This window comes from Triticum aestivum, chromosome 3A (genome assembly GCF_018294505.1).
Source record: "Triticum aestivum cultivar Chinese Spring chromosome 3A, IWGSC CS RefSeq v2.1, whole genome shotgun sequence".
NCBI classification, from domain to species: Eukaryota; Viridiplantae; Streptophyta; class Magnoliopsida; order Poales; family Poaceae; genus Triticum; species Triticum aestivum.
Genome location: NC_057800.1, coordinates 705,024,865 through 705,051,886, shown reverse-complemented (window position 1 = coordinate 705,051,886; position 27,022 = coordinate 705,024,865). Strand labels below are relative to the sequence as shown.

Below are 27,022 nucleotides of genomic sequence, written 5' to 3'. Positions count from 1 at the left end.
TGTAGAGAGATAAATTCATGCAATATGAAATAAACCCCATCTTGTTATCCTCGATGGCAACGATGCAATACGTGCCTTGCTGCCCCTTCTGTCACTGGGAAAGGACACCGCAAGATCGAACCCAAAGCAAAGCACTTCTCCCATGGCAAGAACTACCAATCTAGTTGGCCAAACCAAACGGATAATTCGAAGAGACTTGCAAAGATAACCAATCATACATAAAAGAATTCAGAGAAGATTCAAATATTATTCATAGATAGACTTGATCATAAACCCACAATTCATCGATCTCAACAAACACACCACAAAAACAAGATTACAACGAATAGATCTCCATGAGAGAGGGGGAGAACTTTGTATTGAGATTCAAAGAGAGAGAAGAAGCCATCTAGCTACTAACTATGGAACCGAAGGTCTAAGGTAAACTACTCACACTTCATCGGAGAGGCTAGGATGATGTAGAAGCCCTCCGTGATGACGGCCCTCTTCCGGCGGAGCTCCGGAACAGGCCCCGAGATGGGATCTCGTGGATACGGAAAGTTGCGGCGGTGGAATTAGGTTTTTGGCTCCTCGTCTGATCGTTTGGGGGTACGTGTGTATATATAGGAGGAAGAAGTACGCCGGAGGAGCAACGAGGGGCCCACGAGGCAGGGGGTGCACCCTAGGGGGCGCCCCCCACCCTTGTGACCGCCTCTTTTGTTCCTTGGAGCAGGGTCCAAGTCTCCTGGATCACGTTGGGTGAGAAAATCATGTTCCCGAAGATTTTATTCCGTTAGGACACTGTTTGATATTATGTTTCTCCGAAACACTGAAATAGGCAAAAAACAGCAATTCTGGGCTGGGCCTCCGGTTAATAGGTTAGTCCAAAAAATATAAAAGTGGAAAATAAAGCCCAATATAGTCCAAAAGAGTAGATAATATAGCATGGAGCAATCAAAAATTATAGATACGTTGGAGACGTATCAGGCATCCCCAAGCTTAATTCCTGCTCGTCCTCGAGTAGGTAAATGATAAAAAGAGAATTTTTGATGCGGAGTGCTACTTGGCATAATTTCAATGTAAATCTTCTTAATTGTGGTATGAATATTCAGATTAGAAAGATTCAAGACAAGAGTTTATATTGACATAAAAATAATAATACTTCAAGCATACTAACAAAGCAATTATTTCTTCTCAAAATAACATGGCCAAAGAAAGTTATCCCTACAAAATCATATAGTCTGGCTATGCTCTATCTTCACCACACAAAATATTTAAATCATGCACAACCCCGATGACAAGCCAAGAAATCGTGCACCGGGATATGCAATGAATCAAGAGTGACAAGTATGAAAATTATGAACGGTGGCTTTGCCACAAATACTATGTCAACTACATGATCATGCTAAGCAATATGACAATGATGGATGTGTCATGATGAACTAGATGATGGAAAGTTGCATGGAAATATATCTCGGAATGGCTATGGAAATGCCATAATAGGTAGGTATGGTGGCTGTTTTGAGGAAGGTATATGGTAGGTGTATGATACCGGCGAAAGTTGCACGGTATTAGAGAGGCTAGCAAAGGTGGAAGGATGAGAGTGCGTATGATCCATGGACTCAACATTAGTCATAAAGAACTCATATACTTATTGCAAAAATCTAGAAGTTATCAAATCAAAGTACTACGCGCATGCTCCTAGGGGGATAAATTGGTAGAAAAATACTATCGCTCGTCCCCGACCGCCACTCATAAGGAAGACAATCAATAAATAAATCATGCTCCAACTTCATCACATAACGGTTCACCATACGTCCATGCTACGGGAATCACAAACTTCAACACAAGTATTCTTTAAATTCACAACTACTCCACTAGCATGACTTTAATATTATCACCTCCATATCTCAAAACAATTATCATGCTTCAATATTTTCTTAGTATTCAACACACTCAAAAGGAAGTTTCACAAATCTTGAATACCAAGCATATTATTATTAAGCAAATTACCATGCTATTAAGAGACTCTCAAAATAATTTAAGTGAAGCATGAGAGATCAATAGTTTCTTTAAAACAAATCCACCACCGTGTTCTAAAAGATCTAAGTGAAGCACATAGAGAAAAATTATAACGCTCAAAGGATATAAGCGAAGCACATAGAGCAAAACTACGTAGCTCAAAAGATATAAGTGAAGCACATAGAGTATTCTATCAAATTTTAATTCATGTATGGCTCTCTCAAAAGGTGTGTACAGCAAGGATGATTGTGGCATACTAACAAACAAAGACACAAATAATACAAGACGCTCCAAGAAAAACACATATCATGTTGGTGAATAAAAATATAGCTCCAAGTAAAGTTACCGATGGAAGTGGACGAAAGAGGGGATGCCTTCCGGGGCATACCCAAGCTTTGACTTTTTGGTGTCCTTGGGTTATCTTGGGGGTGCCATGGGCATCCCCAAGCTTAGGCTCTTGCCAATCCTTGTTCCATAATCCATCAAATTCTTACCCAAATCTTGAAAACTTCACAACACAAAACTCAAAATAGAAAACTCGTGAGCTCCGTTAGCGAAAGAAAACAAAAGACCACTTCAAGGTACTGTAATGAACTCATTCTTTATTTATATTGGTGTTAAATCTACTATATTCCAACTTCTCTATGGATTATAAACTATTTTACTAGCCATAGATTCATCAAAATAAGCAAACAACACACGAAAAACAGAATCTGTCAAAAACAGAACAGTCTGTAGTAATCTGTAGCTAGCGCAAGATGTGGAACCCCAAAAATTCTAAAATAAATTGCTGGACGTGAGGAATTTATCTATTAATCATCTTCAAAATAAATTAACTAAATAGCACTCTTAAAATAAAAAATTGCAGCAGTTCTCGTGAGCTCTAAAGTTTCTGTTTCTTACAGCAAGTTCAACAAGACTTTCCCCAAGTCTTCCCAACGGTTCTACTTGGCACAAACACTAATTAAACACAAAAAACACAACCAAAACAGAGGATAAATAATTTATTTATTAATAAACAGGAGCAAAAAGCAAGGAATAAAAATAAAATTGGGTTGCCTCCCAACAAGCGCTATCGTTTAACGCCCCTCGCTAGGCATAACAAGCGAGGATAGATCTAGGTATTGCCATAGTAATAAGATAGATTGGTGAAACTCATTTCATATTCTCTACGTTTGGCAGAAAGTTTTCTTTGAGGCAAGAAAAAGTAATCGAAAGGACTAAATTTAACGGGACAAAAGTCCCCAAGATCAACCTTGGGAGGTATAGGTTCCTCCTTTGGTCCTTTATAGTGCACAACCAATTCATCATTATAAGCATTCTTTTGACAGAACTTTGTGAGCCTATATTCAAGAGAATATCCTAGTTCATTATCTCGAATAGCCAAATCATCATTAAGTTCAGAAATTCTATCAACTAAAACATTGGTAGGCACCCTTCTTCTAAGATTTTCATTAAAAGCAACATAATCTAGAGATTGAAAGCACATTATTTCTTCTTGATCAAAGAGGATAGCCTCTATGGGAGGATGGCAAGCGTCCACCCTATAATGCGCAAAGATTTCTTTGGCTTCTCTTATTATGAATCTAAACTCATGAGCCAAAAAGATAGTAGCGGCACGCTTAATAGAAGAATGCTCAATATTAGAAAATTCCAAAAAAATCCTTTGTATGGAAGGATGCATGTGCATGAATTGTCTTTAAAGTTCAACTACAAGCATGGCAATAGAGTCCGCAAGACTACTAGTTATGTGAAGGATAGAACTACCCATAGAAGGTAAAGCACCGGCACAAGTAAAGAAATCTTGAATAACTCCTTTTCCAATAATATTACCACTATCAACGCGGAATTTTTATGTATGAAAGATGGTAGGTTCTTTAGTAGGAGCATCAGAATTTTCCATGATATTGTTATCGCCCATATTGGCGATAACTTCCGCAACTTCAGACATAATGACAAGCAAGCAAACTAGCACACGGGCAAACAGAGAGGCAAACAGAGAGGGAGGAAAGAGAGAGAGAGGGCGAATAAAACGGCAAGGGTGAATTGGGGGGAGAGGAAAACGAGAGGCAAATGGCAAATAATGTAATGCGAGAGATAGGGATTGTGATGGGTACTTGGTATGTTGACTTTTTGCGTAGACTCCCCGGCAACGGCGCCAGAAATCCTTCTTGCTACGTCTTGAGCTTGCGTTGGTTTTCTCCGAAGAGGAAGGGATGATGCAGCAGAGTAGCGTAAGTATTTCCGTCAGTTTTTGAGAACCAAGGTATCAATCCAGTAGGAGGCCACGCTCAAGTCCCTCGTACCTGCACAAAACGATAGCTACTCACAACCAACGCGATTAGGGGTTGTCAAGCCCTTCAGGTCACTTACGAGAGTGAGATCTGATAGATAGAATATTTTTGGTATAAAGATGCAAAGTAAAAAAGTAAAGGCAAAGTAAATAGCAAAACAATATTAAAGTGATGGAGATTGATATGATGAGAATAGACCCGGGGGCCATAGGTTTCACTAGTGGCTTCTCTCAAGAGCATAAGTATTCTACGGTGGGTGAACAAATTACTGTTGAGCAATTGATAGAATTGAGCATAATTATGAGAATATCTAGGCATGATCATGTATATAGGCATCACGTCCGTGACAAGTAGACCGAAACGATTCTGCATCTACTACTATTACTCCACTCATCGACCGCTATCCAGCATGCATCTAGAGTATTAAGTTAAAAAAAGAGTAACGCCTTAAGCAAGATGACATGATGTAGAGAGATAAATTCATGCAATATGAAATAAACCCCATCTTGTTTTCCTCGATGGCAACGATGCAATACGTGCCTTGTTGCCCCTTCTGTCACTGGGAAAGGACACTGCAAGATCGAACCCAAAGCTAAGCACTTCTCCCATGGAAAGAACTACCAATCTAGTTGGCCAAACCAAACGGATAATTCGAAGAGCTTGCAAAGATAACCAATCATACATAAAAGAATTCAGAGAAGATTCAAATATTATTCATAGATAGACCTGATCATAAACCCACAATTCATCGATCTCAACAAACACACCGCAAAAAGAAGATTACATTGACTAGATCTCCACGAGAGAGGGGGAGAACTTTGTATTGAGATTCAAAGAGAGAGAAGAAGCCATTTAGCTACTAACTATGGACCCGAAGGTCTGACGTAAACTACTCACACTTCATCGGAGAGGCTAGAATGATGTAGAAGCCCTCCGTGATGACGGCCCTCTTTCAGCGGAGCTCCGGAACAGGCCCCAAGATGGGATCTCATGGATACGGAAAGTTGCGGCGGTGGAATTAGGTTTTTGGCTCCTCGTCTGATCGTTTGGGGGTACATGTGTATATATAGGAGGAAGAAGTACGCCGGAGGAGCAACGAGGGGCCCACGAGGCAGGGGGCACGCCCTAGGGGGGGCGCACCCCCCACCCTCGTGACCGCCTCTTTTGTTCCTTGGAGCAGGGTCCAAGTCTCCTGGATCATGTTTGGTGAGAAAATCACGTTCCCGAAGATTTTATTCCGTTTGGACTCCGTTTGATATTCTGTTTCTCCGAAACACTGAAATAGGCAAAAAAACAGCAATTCTAGGCTGGGCCTCCGGTTAATAGGTTAGTCCCAAAAATAATATAAAAGTGGAAAATAAATCCCAATATAGTCCAAAACAGTAGATAATATAGCATGGAGCAATCAAAAATTATAGATACGTTGGAGACGTATCACTATTGCCATGTTAGAAGCATGTTTTGATATGCCATGTCATTGTCATGTTAGTAGATGATATGGTATTGTCATGCTTAGTTGATCTTTATCATGCCATGTTTAGTAATTGATATGAGATAGGTTGTTGCATGCGCTTGGTTCTTGCTTTGTCTTCTGCTTGTTTGGATGCTATGTATTTGGTTGTCTTGCAAGTACATTCAATGCACTGACCTGGCGTGTCATGCCAGTTTGTAGGTCGTGCCTGGTTTGTTTGCTTGTTCTGTCGTGCTAGGCCGTAATCTTGCCAGTCATGTGAGTTATGGAGCCCAGTCAGAGTTGATGAGCCGTCAAATCAAGACTTCCCTTGCCTTTTAATAGCCTTAGAGCTGTGCCAGATGACTGTATTCATCAATGATGTAATCTTCTATACATGTACTTGATGAATATTCTTGTACCTGGAATGCTATATCATGGACTTGTCGTGCGTCAGGTGTTATCCTGGGCTGACGTGCAAAGGCCCCTGCTCCATGCGGATCGGGTGCCACAACAACACACAAAACCATTCTGCTTGTTTGCCTCAGCCATCGCGAGAAAATTATGCACGCCCTCAATGTACTCGGAGGTGCATCTATTACCATGCATCCATTGTCGGTTCATCTGCATGCATTATATATAATTAAGTGTGTCAAAAACCATTACAGAACATCATGAATAGATAAGTGACCAAATTAATAGAATTTCATCATCACATTAAAACCGAAGTACATACATAGTTCTCATTGAACAACATATAGCTCTCCAGAGCATCTAATTGAACCATACATTGAAACTATCTAAAATATTTCAATGCAACAACAAATGCGATCATAATCGCAACCAAGGTAACAATTGATCCAACGACATAATGATACCAAGCCTCAGTATGAATGGCATATTTTCTAATCTTTCTAATCTTCAAGCGCATTGCATCCATCTTGATCTTGTGATCATCGACGACATCCGCAACATGCAACAATATCATCTTCTCCTCCTCAATGTTTTTTTAATTTTTCCTTCAAGTAATTGTTTTGTTCTTCAACTAAATTTAACCTCTCGACACTAGGGTCGGTTGGAATTTCCGGTTCACATGCCTCCTAGATAAAAAAATCTATGTCACATTGGTCGGCATAATTGTCATAAACAATAAATGAACCAAATAGTTATAAAAGATTATATATACCACATCCGAATCATAGACAGGACGGGGGCCGACGGAGGCGAATACCAAAACCATCGCACTATATAATAACAAACAATAATAAAAAGTAAGAAAATTACACAAGTATCTATCTAAATCATACAAGTAAGAAATTTTTTCTTTTAGAAAGAAGATAAGATCAAGAGGCTCACCACGGTGGTGCCGACGACGAGATCAGCACGGGCGATCGATGGCGGTGAGGACGGGGACGGGACAGGACGAACCGCCAAACCTAGACAAATCTCGAGGAAAATGGAGCTTGGACAAGGAGCTTCGAGAGGAGAAAGTTTAAGTATGGCTCGGGCATTTCATCGAACACCTCATGTGCATAGGAGGTGAGCTAGAGCACCACCAAACTCTCCAACGGCCGGCCAGAAAAACAGAGTAGTGGAGTGCTCTGCTCGCGGGCGAGGGGGTATATATAGGCATCTCATTGGTCCCGGTTCGTGACTAGAACTGGGACTAAAGGACCCCCTTTGGTCCCGGTTCCAGCCACGAACCGGGACCAATGGTTGTGGGCCAGGAGCGAGGCCCATTGGTCCCGGATCGTGTCTGGAACCGGGACCAAAGGGTCCAGACAAACCGGGACAAATGCCCCACGAGGCTTGGCCGGCCCCCTAGCCTCATGAACCGGGACTGTTGCCCACATGGGTCCCGGTTCGTGACTGAACTGGGACTAATGGGCTGGCCCGGCCTGGACCAAAGCCCTGTTTTCTACTAGTGTCGACAAGAGAGTGTGAAAAGTTTAATCCGACCTCGGTTGTGGAGGGTGAGTTGGACCAATATATAAGGTGGGGTCATTCACACATCACTAAGAGCATGAGAAGTGGGCACATAAACGCCTGCTTCTCCTCCTCCGCCCGCCTATGCCACGTGTACAAGGAATTACAATCTGATGATTTCTAGTGGAGTGAGGAATGAAAATATTACCAGAATTGTTTAAGCAATAAAAGAACTAGTTTCAACAGAAACCGGAAGCGTCTCGGGTAATACTGGGAAAATATATAAACAGAAAATGTTTCTAGGAACCTAATATTAATATAGAGGGCTCAAATATTGATTAACATGCCCCTAGGATTTATTTAGAGGCTATGGGTAAGGAAAATAATAAAGGCCTGATGGGAAAAGTTATTAGGCCCAATAGTGGAGGCGCCCCTTATTAGCTTTTTGGACAAGCTAAAGGGGGAGGGGGTTGGAGGGAGGACTCCCCCTCCTTGGTCGATGCACCAAGGGAGGGAGGCTCCTCCTCCAAGTCGGCCTCCCCTTCCCCCACACCTATATATATATGAGAGGGGGCCCCTAGAAAGACAAGTCGCTTTGCCTCGAGCGCCCCTTCTCTAGCTCTAATTCTAGTTTAGAGTTGTTCTAGATTTTTCTAATCCAGATAATAGAGAAGCCATGTGTAGTTCTCTTCCTCCCTCCCCTAATTATCAGGCGATGCTAAACTCTGCATGGCGAAGCTCTGCCAAATCGTGAAGCCCGTACGCGTGCAATCCATAGAGAGCCCGTGCTTTCGGTATTCGATTCAAGGGATCATCCTGGACGGTTCGAGGGACTTCAAGAACGATCTACACTAACTCTTCTTCCACTGCAACTCGAAGTTGGTGACAATCCCATCTAACCTTCTATGCATCTTCATAGTGATCCGGAATCTTGATCGTAGGGCGATTTTTGGTCTTCTACTATGTTTCCCAACAATTTGACATCACCAAATTTGGGGTGGATCTTAGTGGAGTATCTCTAGAGTACCCATAAGGGCATCGTACAATGGTACAGGACCCATGAGGTGATTCGTTGTATGGGTATAGTATCCGACCTATGCAGAGTCAAACGTCAAACATCATCGTAAAAAGTAGAAATTTTCCATTTCCATTGGGTGGGTCATCATCTTCTTCAAAAACAATTTCCTAAAAAGAGAAAACCATTATATCAATGCATCATGTTGGACTCCATTTAAAGCAATGATCTTAAGTGGTGCCTCTAGGTCTTTCTATATAGAAATCATTGGGTTCCAATCTTGCCCTCCAAATCCAAACTTTTTTATTCTTACGACATATATTTGTCACATAGTACATTATCTCCTTTCATCTTCATTTGTTATGTGTCGGGTTGAATCATTTCATTTCCATTTTTCACGTGGTGTGCTAACTCCTTTCATCTCTCTTTGTCGAGTGGCGCTTTGACTCCTTTCTTCCCCTCTCTCATGTGGCACATTGTGTTCTTTCATCTCCAACTGTCATGTGGCACATTGACTCCTTTCATCTCCGTTGGCCAGGTATTTTTAAGCATTTTTCCACAATGATAGTAAGCGCTACCGCATCCCTTAAATCATTTTAATAGGATTTGTCAGATCATATGTTGGCATTTCATAATATAATTATTCATGTCCATGAATAATGCGAGCTGTAGGGAAGTTCACAGGATATCATTGATCTCTAATATTTTCCAAAAAAGAACAAGAAACGGCAGCCATCGCATGCCTACTTCTTCAAGAATGTGTTTTAAGTGGTTGGGAGTTCCACTCGTCCAAATCACACCATATCATTTTGGTCCAACACTTACAGTTTAAATTAATTTTTTTTCATTGCTTCTCTATTTATGCGTGATGCGCTCAGAATCAGTATGCATTGTCATGTTTCCTTTTGTGATTGCTTCAAACTGATTGCGATAAAGTTTGATCGGATCCTGGACTCCGTCGAATCTGGGTTTTTGAAAATAGTTGAGGTGTATTTTTGTTGGAAATGATCATAAGATGTTATCTACTGCACCTAGAAATTTTCATGCACACAAAAGGACCAAGATCTACATTTAGAAATAGCAAACAGCACATGCATACAAATCTACATACATGGTAAAGTATATTTTAAGAGAAGCATACACATATGTAAAATACATCAATTACAAGTCAAACTATTTCAGAATATATTAAAACTTTTAAATAGGATTTTTTATCATTTAAAAATATCTTGGTTCACTGGGCCGGGCCTCCAAATTGCCTAACTCATTCAACGGATCATCTATTAGTTTATATATATATAGTGAGACAATGAACATATGCTTTCGGTGCACCGAAACAAATTTCATGAGAATAAAGGTGAGGTATTAATTTGAGATATGACTTGAACATCGCCAAAAGCCTCTTTTGGAATACAGACGATATCATCTAGCTCCAACGTTGGACCACAAGAAAGTTGACATTTGACACTGGAATGGGAAGAAAAACTGATTTTTTTATGGAGAGTAATGAAAATAAAAATGGCAGAAACTACAGACATCCAACCCCTGGACCACAAGAACTCCACTCTTCTATCCCTGTATTTCTTCCTCCCTTCTTTGTAAACGATATTTTCTTTCTTTGCTTAATACATAGGCCTGACACCTCATAATAAGCAATCATTTGGTTCGAATTTGTGTGTTACGACTCACTTACTCTCGTCCTTAGCTAGGGTGCATCCGGTACTCCCTAGTCTGAAACACCCTTGAAGTGTTTTTGAAGTGTTTTTCTTCAGATAAAAATGCCCTTGTCATATTATTTTTCCACAAAGTGATAAGTGGAAAAGGACTTCCACTCCTTGAGTTTATATTAGGCCCTCACATTCTCACGTTGCCATGCAAAGGTAGGTAGGAATCTGACGATTGAGACATGAACGCTCTCTCTGTTCCCGGTCAAAGGAAGCAGGAGCAGGAGCCTCTCCTTTTTGTAATTCAAGATCATAACATTTGTGTTCCAGCATTAAACATTTGGTGAGAAAAGAACAAAAGCAAAAAACGGCAACACAACCCGTGGTTTTGCTCACCTCTCATGGAAGGAACCATGGGCTGATTGCACAAGAAGACACGCACATTGACATCGCCAGATCAAATGGCCTAGCTGCAGAAATTAAGGAGTAGAAACTAGCGCATGCACACTCTGGACCGCAAGACTTCCCTTGACCCCTCTAGCCCTATAAATAGACGCCCTGCATCCTCCAGCCCTTCTCACCACTCCTCTGAAATCCGGATTGTTAACTTCAGTTGTGTCCTGAGACGAGGAAGCTAATAGAGGTTTTGGGTTGTGTTCTTAGCTAGATGGCTGTGAGGTTTGTGTTGATTTGTTTTTTACTCAGTATTTTTCTTGATGCCGTTTGCTTTTCCAGGTGGGAAGAAGTTCGGAGAACATGGCCACGATGGGTGGGGACCGAAGGCAGATGATGGAGGATGCGGCGGAGGACAAGTTCCCGGAGGGGTTACGCATCCTCGTCGTCGACGACGACCGCGTCTGCCTCACGGTACTAGAAGCCCTCTTGCGCCGTTGCAAGTACCAACGTGAGTCTCTTGATCCCTCCATTTCGCCATAGTCCATTAGAATCGATGCCTTGTGATCTATTTGTTTCTCGCGAATAATGCTTGCCGCTATGCAGCAACGACGGTGATGGATGCAAAGACGGCGCTGAGGATGCTCATGGCAGGGAAGCAGCAGTTCGACCTCGTCATCACCGACGTGCGCATGCCGGACATGGACGGCTTCAAGCTCCTCGAGCTCATCCGCCTCGAGATGAATCTGCCCGTCATCAGTACTCTCACAGCTCTCAATCCAAAGTCCAACTTTTGTGTTTTGCATCCATGAGCATTGACAATTGTTCTTAACAACGTGCTTTTACTCCTCAATCTTGGAGTTACCCTGAGAGGATATTAATTTCTTTGGGCAGCATGTGAGATCCTATATATTTAGGACGATTTTATGAAGCCACGTACACATGCACGGCACCCGCACTCTATTTCTAACCTGGAAGAGTTCTAAAGAACGGGATCCCCATTGAGTCCGAACCAACGGGGTGTCGGGTACCATCTAACCGTTCATCCGTCCGATCGGATGGCTAGTGGGGTAGGAGAGCAGAGGTGGAGCGACACATGAGTTAGTAGGGGATGTATTGTCAGTTTCTAGCCCAAACCAATGGCATCCTATCCAGCCATCCGTCCGATCGGATGGCGAGTGGGGCGGGAGAGCGGAGGTGGAGCGACACATGAGTTAGTAAGGGGACGTATTGTCGGTTTCTAGCCCAGACTAATGGCATCTTATCCAGCCATCCGTCCGATCGGATGGCGAGTGGGGCGGGAGAGCGGAGGTGGAGTGACACATGAGTTAGTAGGGGACATATTGTCGGTTTCTAGCCCAAACCAATGGCATCCTATCCAGCCATCCGTCCGATCGGATGGCGAGTGGGGCGGGAGAGCGGAGGTGGAGCGACACATGAGTTAGTAGGGGACGTATTGTCGGTTTCTAGCCCAAACCAATGGCATCCTATCCAGCCATCCGTCCGATCGGATGGCAAGTGCGGCGGGAGAGCGGAGGTGGAGCGACACATGAGTTAGTAGGGGATGCAGTGTCGGTTTCTAGCCCAAAACAATGGGATCATATCTAACCATCCATCCATCAGATCGGATGGATGGTGGGAAAGGGGAACAAGCGTGGAGAGCACGTGATTATGAGATCCCAATTATTGTTTTTAATAATTAGGTTGATAGTGTTTAGTAGGCTAGAGACATGGTCACTCCAATGGCTAATTTGTCTTAGTGAGAGTCTGTGTCACTCCAATGTAACATAGTTTCCACATCCACATGTTCGATGGGCGTCTTTTATGGACTATCCACAATTTAATTTTATAAATGTGTAGTTTGGCTTAGTGAGAGTCTCTATCACTCCAATGTAATGTAGACCCCACTATCCACGTGTTCGTTGGTTGTATTTATGAACATCTAGAATTTAATTTTATATCATCTCAATTAGTTGTAAAATCCTACCAATAAGAACGAAAACTATAATCTATTCATATTTCATAATATGACCAAGTTATATTTAGTTGTTTCCAAAGCTAATATTAAAATTCGTGTTCTACCAATCACACAAAGTACACAATTGCACCACATCTGTTTGCTAGGGGTTTCATGAATACTACAATTAAGAAATACCTATGTTGTATTGATATTATTAAGATTGAGATTACTACTCATGTTCATTCTCCTTAAAGTTGTTACTCCTTATGACTATTTACTCTCGAGAATAGCATATAAAGTAGGAGTGTCACTTTTAAGTACATACATCCAGTAGGTTAACCACGGGTAATACCTACAATACTGCATTTTTGTTGACTTTGAACCAGCACACTAATTCATAGTCAAATTACATTCACAGAAAGTGCAACCACGCGTACTTATTTTCCTGAATCTCTACTATTAATGCCCAAAAATCGTCCCAGATAATTCTTGCCCAATCTCCGCCTCGCCCACAACTGCATGCAATTAATTAGCTACATAGTTATTTACACATGTCAATTATCTAGACATTAATTTATGGAAAGTATCATCGAGCATTGGACGAGAGGACCATGTTAATTATGAAGAGTATCATTCTTTGGACAGGAGTATCACATTAATTATAAAAAGTATCATCAAGCACTGGACGCGAGGACCACATTAATCATGAAAATTATCACGTAGAATATGTATGCCCCCATGGCAAGCACAGACAATTAGCTAGTTGCAATAAAAAAGCTATTGACAATGGTGCTTAACATTTAAAAACTAATATGAGTGTGATCACTTAAAATGCTTAGAGCATTACATGGGCCGATAGATGTTACCTAGTATGCTAGATAAACATGGTTGACTGCCAATAATATTACTTGATCTTCAGGTTCACCAATAGTTAGACATGATGATGTGTTTTCCCTACGCGGAACATGTCGTGATATGGCTTAGGCATTGTGTTATTGTTATTGTTTCAGCCATTATTTCTGTATCTTCATATTGAATGTGTGAAATTTTTCCCATTTAGTCTGCATTGAAGCAGAATTATAAAATTGAACATTGAAATGCTTTTCTTTGTCTATAGGCACTTTGACCAAAACATATGTACACTTCATAGAGTTTTGTGAATTTCTAAATTCTAAATCTAAGTCATTGGTCATATGGCATGCAGTGCTATCCGTCGATTGCGACAAGAAGGTTGTGATGAAGGGGATAGAACAAGGCGCATCCGAGTTTATGGTGAAGCCAGTCCATACCCATGAGCTAAAAAACATATGGCAACATGTTCAAAGGTGGAGAAATCCCAAAGCAATAAGCCACATCAGCGATCATGACAGTGATGTCCAGAGAGTTCAACCAGCGACTGCTGACAAGAGTAAGTTATCGGGGAATAAGAGAAATGTTGGAGATGATTCTAACAAGCACAATGAAAGCACATGTGTATCCGCCACCCACAGAAAGCCCAGGGTGACATGGACAATTCAGCTGCATAACAAGTTCCTAGAAGCTATCAACCAGATCGGCCTTGATAGTAAGAATTCACATCTTGTGCCTCATTCATTGACAATGTTGGCTGCTCCATCTTTTCATTATAATTTTTTATTACATAATTGTAGGGGCTGTTCCAAAAAAGGTATTGGAGCTGATGAATGTGGATTACCTCAGTAGAGAGAATATCGCGAGTCATCTACAGGTTTACTTTCGACCTTTATGCTTAATTTCTATGTTTTTCTTACTATTATTCGTAGTCTAACACTTTGTCATATATAAGTGCAAGCTTGTATTTTCCGGGGAAGATATCAGTCAAAGCTCTAGTGATGCAACTATCATGAAGTGTAATTTTAATTAAATGTTTCCCTTAAAATGCGAGGCTTATCTCATATAATGCAAGCCTCATATTTTTAGGAGTATTTTTACCCATGCAACAACATTAGTTCTTTTTGTACTCACATATTTACTGTTATTTTTTTTCCGATGAGCATCCATCTCATACCTTGTTATTTTGTCTATCTTTTTATTTCAGAAGTATAGATTGCATTTAAAAAAAGTCAACTCAAATCACTCTGGTGATGCATATGAAAGATGGAACTCATCGTACAACATGAACAACAAGGGCAATTTCATGCATAATCATGAACATGGAAGATGGAGTGCGTCCTCTAGCGACACTTCCTCTTAGAGTACAAAAAACTATGGTGCAACAGGTCACTTGGCTCCGGCGATGAACAACCAAAGCAACTTCGACATGGGGTCATACCTCCATGATGGTAGAATGCTGAGGTATGTTGGGAAACAACCGTCGGATGCAAGAAGATTCACAGGTTTTGGTGACCCTCCCGTTAGCCTATACAACAACATACCCAATGAGATAATGTTAGATGAATTTCCTTCATTCAATTATAGTAATTCCTATGCTGACCTCATGTGTGGCAAGCTAATGGAGATAAGCAAAGGCAAAACCCCTTCCAATTGTCAAAGTTCATTTGCAAATACAACAGTTGGTGGTGGGAGGTCTCTTGTCGCATCACAGGTGAACTTCCCACAGATCAACCAACTAGAGAGCTATGCAATGTCATCTGGCCGGTTGCCTCTGCAAAATGAAAAGGCGCCATTCATAAGCAACACCGCATTAGTGGGAGGCTTCACTGAGCAGATGGCACCATTCAACATGGCAAGCAACACAAGCTCAGTAGGAACGATGTTGAATGGTAGCTCTGCACTTGATGCAAGTAGAACTTCAACTAAAGATAATCATCTGGTCAATAGTGAAAGAACTACTTCGATGCTTCACAACCTTCAGACAGACGATTTCTTCTCATTGACTCAGCTACTTGATGGCGGGGATGGAGCTAGCATTCTTCCTATGCAAGAAGGCACACTTGATCAGCAACCTCTTAATGATCAACTAAATGAAATCAATGCCTTCTCAGTGGATGATATATTTTCCAACATGAACCTGGAAGTAAGAGTTTTTCTCGTTTGTATGAATCTATGTGATGCATATGAATTGTTGAGTTGGACATGTGTACTTGAGTAACACTTTTCTCTCAATGTAGGATTTCACGGGAGATGATCCTATCGTGGAAGAAGCATGATAGTTCTGTATGTTAGCCTGCCCAACGCATGAGATGCTTGATGAAGAGTCTCATGCTCGAGGGGGCTCTTTAAAGCAATAGAGTGCTTTGACAAGTTTGCAAACATAGTGATATGTGTAGCCATTTTCATATACCAATGGTTGTTTGAGACACACTTTCTTTAGCATAACATTGAGAATTGGCGTGTTCTGCACAACAAGCATAAACACCATCCCTTGGAGACTGTTGTGTGTAATCTTTATATTTATCTTTACTAAATATTAAAGGAAGAATTGTTTCTCCATGTTTTATCGTTTGTGATGGGATCCAGATCTTTTTTCGTCCGACATGGGACTAATGTTTTTCGTTCGCTGCAAATCCTCTCGTGCGAGATTTCTCTTTAGCCAAGTCGAAAAACAAGATAAAAAAAGGTGTCCGGGTGGGAATCGAACCAGCAACCAGTAGGTGTTGTGCCCGCACTCCTCGCTAGTATGACAAGCTAACTTTTGTGGAATATTTGTAGCGCAGGAGTTAAAGAAACAAACAGCAGTGGCAAAACATAAAAAACAGTTAACAAAAAATTGTGCGTGAGTGGAACCAATCACGTGACCTCCCGTGAGTTAACAACGTCTGCCACCGTAGTTCTTCGATTTTTCTTGTAAAAATTGCAGCAGAATCTTTAAACCTTTTTGAGTTTTCAAACTTTTTTGAAAAGAAGTGATTTTTTGGAATAATAAACTATTTCTGAATTTTTGGAATTTTTTTGAAAAAAGGATTCATTTCTAAAAAATAAACTAATTTTTACAAATGCAAATATTGTTTAAAATTCTGAACATTTATTGAAAAAAGAAAAACCTTGAATGAGTAAATTGAGCTAGCTCGTACTTCTGTCTATTACCTCTGTCCATCATTGTTAAGCCAGGTGCACTGATTATGTCCGTTATTTTTTGGTCATTCATGAAAAATGCTTGATTTAATCTCCCCAGCAGATCGTTATAGAACACCAGCCAATGCATGCAATGGGTTTTCTTTCCTCCAATTGGTGCATTGTATGCGAGCCCAATCATCCCACGTGGAAGCCAAAATATAATATTTACATGGAAACTGCTTCTTCACGCGGTCACTGGCTACAGTTAGATGCATTTAGTCTTCGCGTGAGGTTGTATCTTGGTCGTAGAGTTTTGGCCCTCGAGCCCTTGAAACCTAAATGAGAGGATTTGTTTGCTTATGAAATTAAACAACCGCTTCTTATTTTCTTACACTAAATTTCATCAGTTTATATACGTTTGCAAGTTGTATGAAAAACAATAAACCGCTCTTAGAATCGATAGAGGATGAGGAGTGGGTCCTGATTATCCCTGGAGAAATGAACACACAATTATTTTGCTACAGTTGAGTAGGAAGGATTTAACTCACATATCTCAAAAAGAAAAAATTAACTCCCAATACTCTGGATGCTTTGTACACAGGATTGTCGGTGAACATGAGATAGTTGGTATATATGATATAACTTAATGTATAATTGCAATCCGACATTGTTTAACTTGGCCGTGTTGTAAGTTCATCAGCTGCACATTCACAACCTAGATTTAGGGTTAATACAAATGATTATAAGTTCAAATATAGTGGGGAGTTCCCTTAGGGCAACTGAGTGTGTCAGTTAAACTACTTAATAAGTTGATATGTTGTGATTGCGCATCCAATGTTTCCTAAATTGAAGTACATATCAATTTTCATCCCTGTTGCAACGCATGGGCATATGTGCTAGTACAATTCTTATGGTGGAAGCTTTTACAATAGGGTTAGCATCCTGATAATCAAAACATTAATGCTTCTTGAAGCCTATAGTAAAAAGGCACACTTTATACCTGGGACAAACTTGTTTGTGGCCCATCACGTTTTTACCTCGAGGTGGAGTACAAAGTGCCAGGTGTTACTCTTCATTACAGCCGTATATTCTTCATCCATAGCTTTTCTTCAATTTTTCACTAGAAGCCACAACTAAAGACATATAGACATTTTCTAAGATTCTGAACATTTGTTGAAAAAAGAAAAACCTTGAGTGAGTAAATTGAGCTAGCTCGTACTTCTGTCTATTACCTCCGTCCATCGTTATTAAGCGAGGTACACTAAGTATGTCCGTTATTTTTGGGTCATTCATGAAAAATGTTGGATTTAATCTCCCCAGCAGATCGTTATAGAACACCAGCCAATGCATGCAATGGGTTTTCTTTCCTCCAATTGATGCATTGTATGCGAGCCCAATTATCCCATGTGGCAGCCAAAATATAATATTTACGTGGAAACTGCTTCTTCACGCGGTCACTCGCTACAGTTAGATGCATTTGATCTTCGTGTGAGGTTGTATCTTAGTCGTAGAGTTTTGGCCCTCAAGCCCTTGAAACCTAAATGAGAGGATTTGTTTGCTTATGAAATTAAACAACCGCTTCTTATTTTCTTACACTGAATTTCATCAGTTTATATATGTTTGCAAGTTGTATGAAAAACAATAAACCGCTCCGAGAATGGATAGAGGGTGAGGAGTGGGTCCTGATTATCCTTGGAGAAACGAACACACAATTATTTTGTTATAGTTGAGTAGGAAGGATTTAACTCACATATCTCAAAAAGAAAAAATTAACTCCCAATACTCTCGATGCTTTGTACACGGGATTGTCGGTGAACATGAGATAGTTGGTATATTATGAGACTATGGCAGTATGATATAACTTAATATATAATTGCAGTCCGACATTGTTTAACTTGGCCATGTTGTAAGTTCGTCGGCTGCACATTCACAACCTAGATTTAGGGTTAATACAAATGATTATAAGTTCAAATATAGTGGGGAGTTCCCTTAGGGCTATTGAGTGTGTCAGTTAAACTACTTAATGAGTTGATATGTTGTGCTTGCGCATCCAATGTTTCCTAAATTGAAGTACATATCATTTTTCATCCTTGTTGGAACGCATGGGCATATGTGCTAGTACAATTCTTATGGTGGAAGCTTTTACAATAGGGTTAGCATCCTGATAATCAAAACACTAATGCTTCTTGAAACCTGTAGTAACAAGGCACACTTTATACCTGGGATAAACTTGTTTGTGGCCCATCATGTTTTTACCTCGAGGTGGAGTACTAAGTGCCAGGTGTTACTCTTCATTACAGCCGTATATTCTTCATCCATAGCTTTTCTTCAATTTTTCACTAGAAGCCACAACTAAAGACATATAGACATTTTGAAAATGTAGCTATCTGGCCATATTATTGCGCGCCGTCCAAAAGGACCAACAAAGCATCGAAATCATGTTTCAATGCAAAGAGGGAACACTTTGGTCAATGCAAAAGAAATCAGTGAAGCTAGAGGTTTTCTAGGTAAAATTATGAATTTTTCTAACGCTAGCCCACATGACCTTCACCGGGATACATGAGAAACAGATATGGTCAACGTTTTCTCCCTTCCCACGGAGAGCGCACAAGCCATTAGAAGGGCCATGTCTCTTAGCCACCAGTTCATCAGTAAGCAACGTTCCCAAACAGCCCCCCAAGGAACACTTTAGTTTTAAGTGGAAGTAGGATATGCTAAGGGAGGCAGAAGTGCTCTAATACCGACCATTGACAGAGCCGTAAAAAATGCCTGCGTGCCCTTGAGAACTTCTACGAACCCTTGAATTAAGTGGGCCCTTTGAGAACTTCTACGAACCCTTGAATTTAAGTGGCATGCTTAGTTTTGACCCTCCCGCATATATGGTTTCAGACAGTGCGCTGATCCATGGGGCCCGATCTGTGTAGGGCTTTCACTGGACGTGAGAGGGGACAGACCATGGTAAATTCAATTTTGGTTTGTCTTAGGATAGGTCATAGTGACTAAGGGTTGAAACCCACAGGGAGCGAATTGGAAGGCACTACCAACCCCGCAACTATGTTGTTTGTGTAGCTATATTCGCACCCAAACCATAATTTGGAAATGGTCTGTTCTATCTGTTGCTAGGAAACGAGAATAAAAGGAGTTTTAGCTAACCTACAAATTAGAACGCGAAAATAAACTAAGTTAGAACATAAAGTAAAAAAAGGGGGTTTGAAACTGTAGGATTGAATGGAGCGAAAGGTGGTGTTAGGCTTTGGTCTCATTAGTAAACACTATACCGCAAACATGTGCAGCTTCACATGGGTAAGAAGGTGTAGATCATGCGATGTGGTTTCTCGTCCAAAAGTGAAAGGAACCAGATTAACATTAGGATCTATGTAAGCTTGCTAGGCTCTTTATCTGCTTTTAATAATGGCACACATAGGATGTGTCTGAATGATTTGAGGCACTCTGCTACATGAAACATACATACCCAAAGCGCCCCTCCTCTTTCATGATACGTCAAACATCTTTAGCAAAGCTAATCAATGTCATGCTTAGGCAATCGGCATAAACAATATCTTACGCAGCTTCCATTCACCCCAAACTTTTGGAACGAAGACGCTAGAAGCGTCCGGCTTTAAATTAATAAAGCCCGAAAGGCATCCAGGTTTAACGGTTACACAGTAACATGTTCAGCAACACACCCCTCAGGGCAGCAAAAGCAAGGTTCATCGCTACATAATCACCATGACGGATCAACAAGAGCAATGACCTAAACTACTAAACACCGCAGGAGGTTCCAAAAGCATCATTCACCCCAAACTAGCCACATTATCCAAATTCATAGCAATTTTTATGTCACATCATAGGTACTGGTACATTAATCTTCACCTCCCGAGACTAACAATATTGTAAGTTATCTGTCTCCTCTTTTTGTAAAATGATCCACTGCAACTTCTCACTCTGGAAAGATGTGACTAAAATCATTCTAAATTAGTTAAAAATCTCCTAATTCTTTGTTCCCTTTTTTGGGTAGAACTGATCCAGATGGCAGCTTGCTTACTGTGGAAAGGAACTAAAAGAAGAACCTGCAGACACAGGTGCCACATATATATTCTCCCATGTAGACAGAGCCAGCAGCTGCCTTTCCAGAAAGCAATTGTCTTTATAAGATGTGCTGCATCAAATATGGCACAGGAATCACACAACTATGGGGAATGCCCATCTATTAGTGTACGGGTGTATTGCTCCCAGCTAGCAATAGCTTCCTCCATGCCCATGTGCACAACATAACTGGAGAATACTGCCCAGTGACAACAAATCTTGCCCAGAAAAGGACTGTCCAGAGAGAGAGAGAGAGAGAGAGAGAGAGAGAGAGAGAGAGAGAGAGAGAGAGAGATCCTGGCAAGCAGGCAGGCTGGAGTGGTAGAGAGAGAACGGTGGTGATTAATGGTTGTCCAGTCCAGAGTATTTTTCTAGGCTGGCTTCCAGTGCGGCCACATGCTCCGTGTCTGCCTGCCTGCGCCCAAACACCCAATTATAACCACCCAATTTGTCTGCTCCTCCATTTATCAATCCAAAACTAGCTGTAGCATGCCCGCCTAAACTGCGAATTTTGGCACGCAGTGTACCATCATTGCAGAATTTCCACACGGTTGGATCTTGCTTTTCCTTGGCTCTCGAGTGCTTTGCCGTACAGACAAACCTCTGGTTAGCATCTTCTGCAAAAATGTACAAACATTAGAAAAAGAAACTAGCCACATGGACACCCATGATGACGCCAGGGCACAGACCAGCATCGAGCTTACCAGCAGAAGCCACCTGATGAACCTGGAAAACCGTGTCAAGTGCCGGAATGCCAGATTCAGAATTGCAGCTGTATGGTCGTCGGCAGAATGGTGTAGAGTTGGCTTATGGTCGTTGGCTGGTTGACAGGACCACCTACATGAAATAAACGGTTGTTTAAGAAATGACTAGATGGATTTCATGCTAGAGTGCCGGTAACACTTGTGAAAAGTAATCTAGATGAGGTAATGAAGGGCGTCCAAAAATAATAATATGACATATAAACACTTGAGCTCATTAACATACTTCGTTTCAACTTTTCTTTCTCACAGGCATAAGCTTGTTTTTTTTCGAGAAAACGCAAAAGAGTTGCGTTTCATTGCATTGAACAGGAAGACATCGGGGGTACAACCTCCAGAAAGGAGGGACACACACACACACACACGACCGTCCTCACCAAGTGACTACAGCTAGGTGAGGAGGTGCCCTCAACTACAGACACTCAACGACATTAGGCCTCGCCCAGCCTTGCCTCCAGCCAAAATGGCGAAGCACCGAGACTCGGAGCAACAGGGCAGCATCACTGCCATTGCAAGACACTTCCAGGGACGAATGCAGCTTCAGGACTGCCCAGGCCGACGTACCTCGCACCCATGTGCCTAGAGAGTCGGCGGGTGAAGGCAGGGCCTGATTGGAACTGGTGTAGCATTCATTGGGGAGCGCCAGCGCAGGCAAACGTTGCGACCTGCTCCTTGTGTAGCAGTCTACGCCAGAGCGATGCATCGCCAACCACCATCTGTCGCATCAAGAACTCCACTTGCAGCCAAAGCAGCGCCATCAAGAGGGGAACAGCGTTGAGACGCCGCCGCTGCCCGGTCCGGGAGGCCGGACCTAGGATTTCTCCCGGTGCTCGAGGAGGAGGTCCGGTCAGGGTCATGCCAACGCCTCCAAGGAGGTGACGGCACCCTCGGGCGTCGCCGTAGACAGCGCAGGTCGTCGCCGCGCGGGGATTTCGCCCCGACCCAAGAACGAAGACCTCAGATGCAGTGGCAGACCGGGCATGGCGCAGAATCGTCGGAAAAGACCAACACACATGGGGGAAGCCTAGAAACGTTGTCGTCGCAGGAGTGGGCACCGACCAGCGCAGCTCCAGCAGGCCGGCCACCATCGGGAGCGCGTCCAGCAGGCGGCAGCAGCCACCTGCACCGCGCTGGCCCGCAGCCTCCGCCGCCAGGATCCGCCGGGGCACAGCGGAGCAGCAACCATCAGGGTCGCCGCACGCGTGCTTACTAACCCAGCGGCAACCGCCGGCGGCGGCCGGGAGGGGTGGGAGGAGGGAGAAGGGTTGGTGGGGGCAGAGCCTGGGCGGGCTCGTGCGGCCCAGATCTGGGCGCCCTCAACTCTGCCGCACGCATCAGCGGCCGGCGGCCGCCATGGCAGCGCCACCGCGCACGCAGTCCACCCCATCTCGACCTCCCCGCGAGCAAACGGCCGCCCGCCGCGCCACCGCGCGCTCCCGCCGCTCCAGCGCGCCCAGCAGCAGCGCGCGAGCACACGAACGAGGGCCCCGCCGCCGCCGTCCACCGGTGAGGGCTTTGCCCGCCGGCATCCTCTGGCGACGGCAAGGAGAGGGAGGGGAAGGAGGGGAGCCTGGGCGGCGGCTAGGGTTTCGCCTCCCGAGTCGCCCCTGGGAGCGACGCGGGGGCTGGGAGGGGTCCCTGGTCAGTATAGCACCGGCATAAGCTTGTTTGGCTCAGAATAATAACAGAGTAGTATGATACATACAGCTTGTCCTCCCGTTTATTTTATTTAATTTTCTATTGCTTAAAGGACGAAAACCTTTGGCTAAAATCTGATTTTGTTTTGCTTATCTCCAGTAATATACTTGCAAAATTAGTTCAAGAGTGATCATCAAGCCACAAACAGCATAACAATTATAGAAGTTCAGAATTTGAACAAAAATTTGAAGGCCAAATGAGGAAATTCATCCGACATACTATGTAAATAGGTTCAATCACTTAATTACTATACGAGGAGAAGTGTGTAACCAGACAGATACCTGCATTGTGCTTGAGCGAGTCTGCATGACAGAAAATAGTGAAGGGAATGTGCACCTTTGGTGATTTAGTGGATTTTTTTCTTGGACAGCATAGCTTCCACCATTCCTTTGCCACCCTTTACCCAACAATACTGTGACCATGGGGCTTCATCAATCCTTTATCTTGCAAAATGTCCCTAACTTTGACTGCACCATCCCACATGTCTTGATTTGCATACAGGTTAGAAATTGTCACATAATAACCACTGTTTTCAGGCTCCAGGCAGAGCAAATGCTTTGCGATGGACTCGCCCATCTTGAGTTCAGCCTTGTTATTGCAAGCACTTAACAGTGCACCCCAAACTCCATGTGATTCCTTGGATGGTAAACTCTCCACAAATTTATGTGCTTCCTGCAGCCGACCAGCACGACCAAGCATGTCTACGATGCATACATGGTGTTCGGCTGTTGGAGTAATCCCAAATTTCTCTGACATAAGGTAGTAATACTCCCATCCTTCATTAGTGAGTCCAGAGTGACTGCAAGCTGACAAAAGAGCAATAAAAGTACTACTCGTGGCTGTCATCCCAGACTGAATCATCTTGCAGAATAGTTCTATTGATCGCAACCCATGCCCATGAAATCCTAAAGCTGATATCATGGAGTTCCAGCAAGCAATTGATTTTTCAGCAGAGGATTCAAATACTCTGACAGCAACGTCGAGTCTTCCGCACTTACTGTACATATCAACTAGCGATGCTGAAACAAAAACATTATTTTGAAGATCAGACCTGACCACATGCCCATGTATGCTCTTTCCATATCTAAGATCCCCTAGTTGAGTGCAAGCACAGATGATACTGACTGTACACATTTCATCAGGCACGAAGTCTTCAATCTTCTGATAGAACTGCAATGCTCTCCAGCCATCGTTATTCCGTGCAAAGCCAGAAATCATACAATTCCAGGAGCACAAATTTATATCTCCGGGACTATAGAAGATTGACTCGGCACTTTCAGTATCTGCAAACCGGAAATACATGGTTAACAGGGCATTCTTCACCCTCAAATTGCATGCAAGCAAGTGCTTCAGTGACATGCAGTGGATGGACTTTCCTAGGGAGTGCAGTTTAAGAGTTCCACATGCTGATAAAACACTAACTAGTGTAATGCTGTCAGGATTTAGTGGCAAAGATGAATGCATGAACCGAAAGGCTTCCAAGGCGTCACCATGTAGTCCATTCTGTACACAGCCTACTATGGCTGTATTCCATGAAATAATATCTGATGCCAACATTATTCTTTCCAGCAGCGCTAAGGCAGCCAGTGTGTCCCCGCAGCATATGTACATGTGCATCAACGCATTAACAACTGAAACTGCACTCACAAATCCATACTTCAGGATAACAGAGTGAACTCCTTTGCCAAAGCTAAGGTCTTCTGGACAAGAGCATGAAGATAGAACAGCAAGTATAGTGGTCAAAGTGCACTTTAAACCTTCAGAAAGCAGCTCTTTGAACATAGCTTGAGCCTCTACTCCCAATGTGACATCTCTTGAGTAACTAGAAAGCATTGTGTTCCATGAGATCAGGTCTCTTACTGGCATTGTCCTGAACAAAAGCTTAGCAGTAAATGAGTGATGGCATTTCATATATAAGCCAAGTAAGCTATTTCCTATAGAAGACTCCTCATGCAGAAGGCCTTTTCTGACTATGTATCCATGGATCTCTTTCCCTTCACGGAGTAGTCCTTGGTCAGCACAGCCAGAAATTACAGTCACTAAAGTGGCATGATCTGGCTGGTACCTGCATATCATTTCATGGAAAACAAAAAGGGCTTCGCTGACCTTTTCATTCTCCACCAATCCCTTGATCATAGCATTCCATGATACCAAAGTTTTACTTGAAATGCCTGCAAAGACATTCTCCGCATCGTTGGAAAATCCAAGCTCTGAATAAAATGTTATCAGAGAATTCGCCACCGAGCAAGATGCAGTGTCCTCGTAACCAAGCTTGACCACACAGCCATGGACAGACTCCCCAAAGGACAAAGGATCATCTGTGTGAGAAGCAGCTGAAAGGACAGAAGACAGGGTCACCTCATCTGCCTGAACCGCCAAACGGATCATCTCCCTGAAGTAACAAGCTGAAACTTCAGAAAGTCCATTGAACGTGCTTCCACCTATCATAGAATTCCATGAGGTGGTGTCCCAACACGGCATCCTCCAAAACACAGCCTCCGAAGTGCAGAAACGCCCACACTTCGCGTACATGTCCACGAGAGCATTCTGAAGGTTCAGGTCAGTGTCGAGGCGTCTCTTCACGGCCGCGGCATGGAGCGCCGTCCCAAGCTCCATGTCTCTGGCACGCGACGCCCCCGACAGCATGATGACCATGGTGGCCGAATCGAACGCCCCGAGCACGCACACCATCCGCCGGAACAGAACAACAGCGTCACCCAGACGGCAGCTCCGCGTCAGAGCATCGAGCGCGGCGTTCCACAGGATCACGTCTGGGCGGGCGGCCTCTTCGAACAGGGCCAGGGCGGCACACGCATCGCCCCTCCTCCTGGCGTAGGCCGTGAGGAGGGAGGTGCGCACGGGCGGGTCCAGCACCGCGCCGGACTTGAGGGACGCGCAGTGGAGGGCGGCGACGGTGTCTGCGGCCGGGCGCGCGCCGTCCCTGAGCGCGCGCACGATGGAGCTGGCCCGTGTTCCGTGGGGCATTCCGTCGAGCAGGTGGCGGGCGACACCCTCGCCCCCAGCGGGCGCATGGTGGAACAGTGCTGTTGGTACGTGAAGGCCCGGGTAGGGAATGCGGGCGAGGTCGGCTGTGGCGGGGAAGGTGAGGTTTACGGCGGCGAGAAGCCTGGGAGCTCGGCGTAGCATCCACCGGCGCAGCGCGGCGGCTCTCCTCGGAGCTCGAGGGCGAGGGTCCCAAACTGTGTCACACGTTTTTTCTTGTTTGTTTTCTTTTTTTGAGGTGAAGCTCACACGTTTTTTAGGCGGAAATGTTATTTGGATGACGTTTCCTGGGAGGCCAACCCAGTGAATAGTGAAGTCTTATTTGGTTACAGATTTGTCAAGAGGATTGAAGGGGATTTACTTTCAAAAAAAAAGAAGGGGATTTTGACGTGCAGAGGATTAAATCCACCTCAATCCCTACTAAAATCGCTGCACAACAGATTTGTAGCGTTCCCAATTAAAAAATGTATCGCACATAGTTAGGCTTCTTGTATCATGTGCGATGTATACACACGATTTATCCATGCGACAGTATGTAGTTTATCATGTATGGTTATTCTGTAGGGATTATGACCGACAAAAAGCTATCACACACAGTTTGTATTTAGGCACAACCCATGACTTCTATAACATGTGTGTAATAAGAGGGGCTTAATAGCATCATTATGCACCGTTTGCATAGTACTGAATAGAAAATAGCTTTTACTATACAAGCCCATATTTTCTCAGTTTTCACCATATTTTTTTTCAATTTAGTGTGAACCGTTCCACGCTCAGAAACAATGTAGTAATTTAT

The 27,022-nt window shown here is 43.1% G+C and overlaps 1 protein-coding gene and 2 pseudogenes across 4 annotated transcripts; 1 reads left to right on the top strand and 2 right to left on the bottom strand.

The window, feature by feature from the left end:
* The first annotated feature begins 11,115 nt into the window (after positions 1-11,115).
* On the top strand, positions 11,116-15,831 carry LOC123063368 (two-component response regulator ORR24-like; annotated as a pseudogene).
* Positions 15,832-20,333: 4,502 nt separating this feature from the next.
* On the bottom strand, positions 20,334-26,449 carry LOC123063367 (pentatricopeptide repeat-containing protein At4g19220, mitochondrial). Of its 4 annotated transcripts, XM_044487135.1 has the most exons (4): positions 24,714-26,449; positions 23,505-24,506; positions 21,469-21,601; positions 20,334-21,381 (listed from the first exon to the last, which is right to left on the bottom strand). In XM_044487135.1, exons 1-2 carry the CDS (start codon positions 26,368-26,370, stop codon positions 23,623-23,625), a joined length of 2,541 nt encoding a protein of 846 aa, XP_044343070.1. In that variant the 5' UTR covers positions 26,371-26,449; the 3' UTR covers positions 20,334-21,381; positions 21,469-21,601; positions 23,505-23,622. The 4 variants fall into 4 exon arrangements, with proteins under 4 accessions (XP_044343070.1, XP_044343067.1, XP_044343068.1 ...); XM_044487132.1 differs by having other exon boundaries at positions 23,505-26,449; XM_044487133.1 differs by having other exon boundaries at positions 23,560-26,449.
* LOC123063370 (uncharacterized) lies at positions 22,379-23,054 on the bottom strand (annotated as a pseudogene).
* Positions 26,450-27,022: the final 573 nt, after the last annotated feature.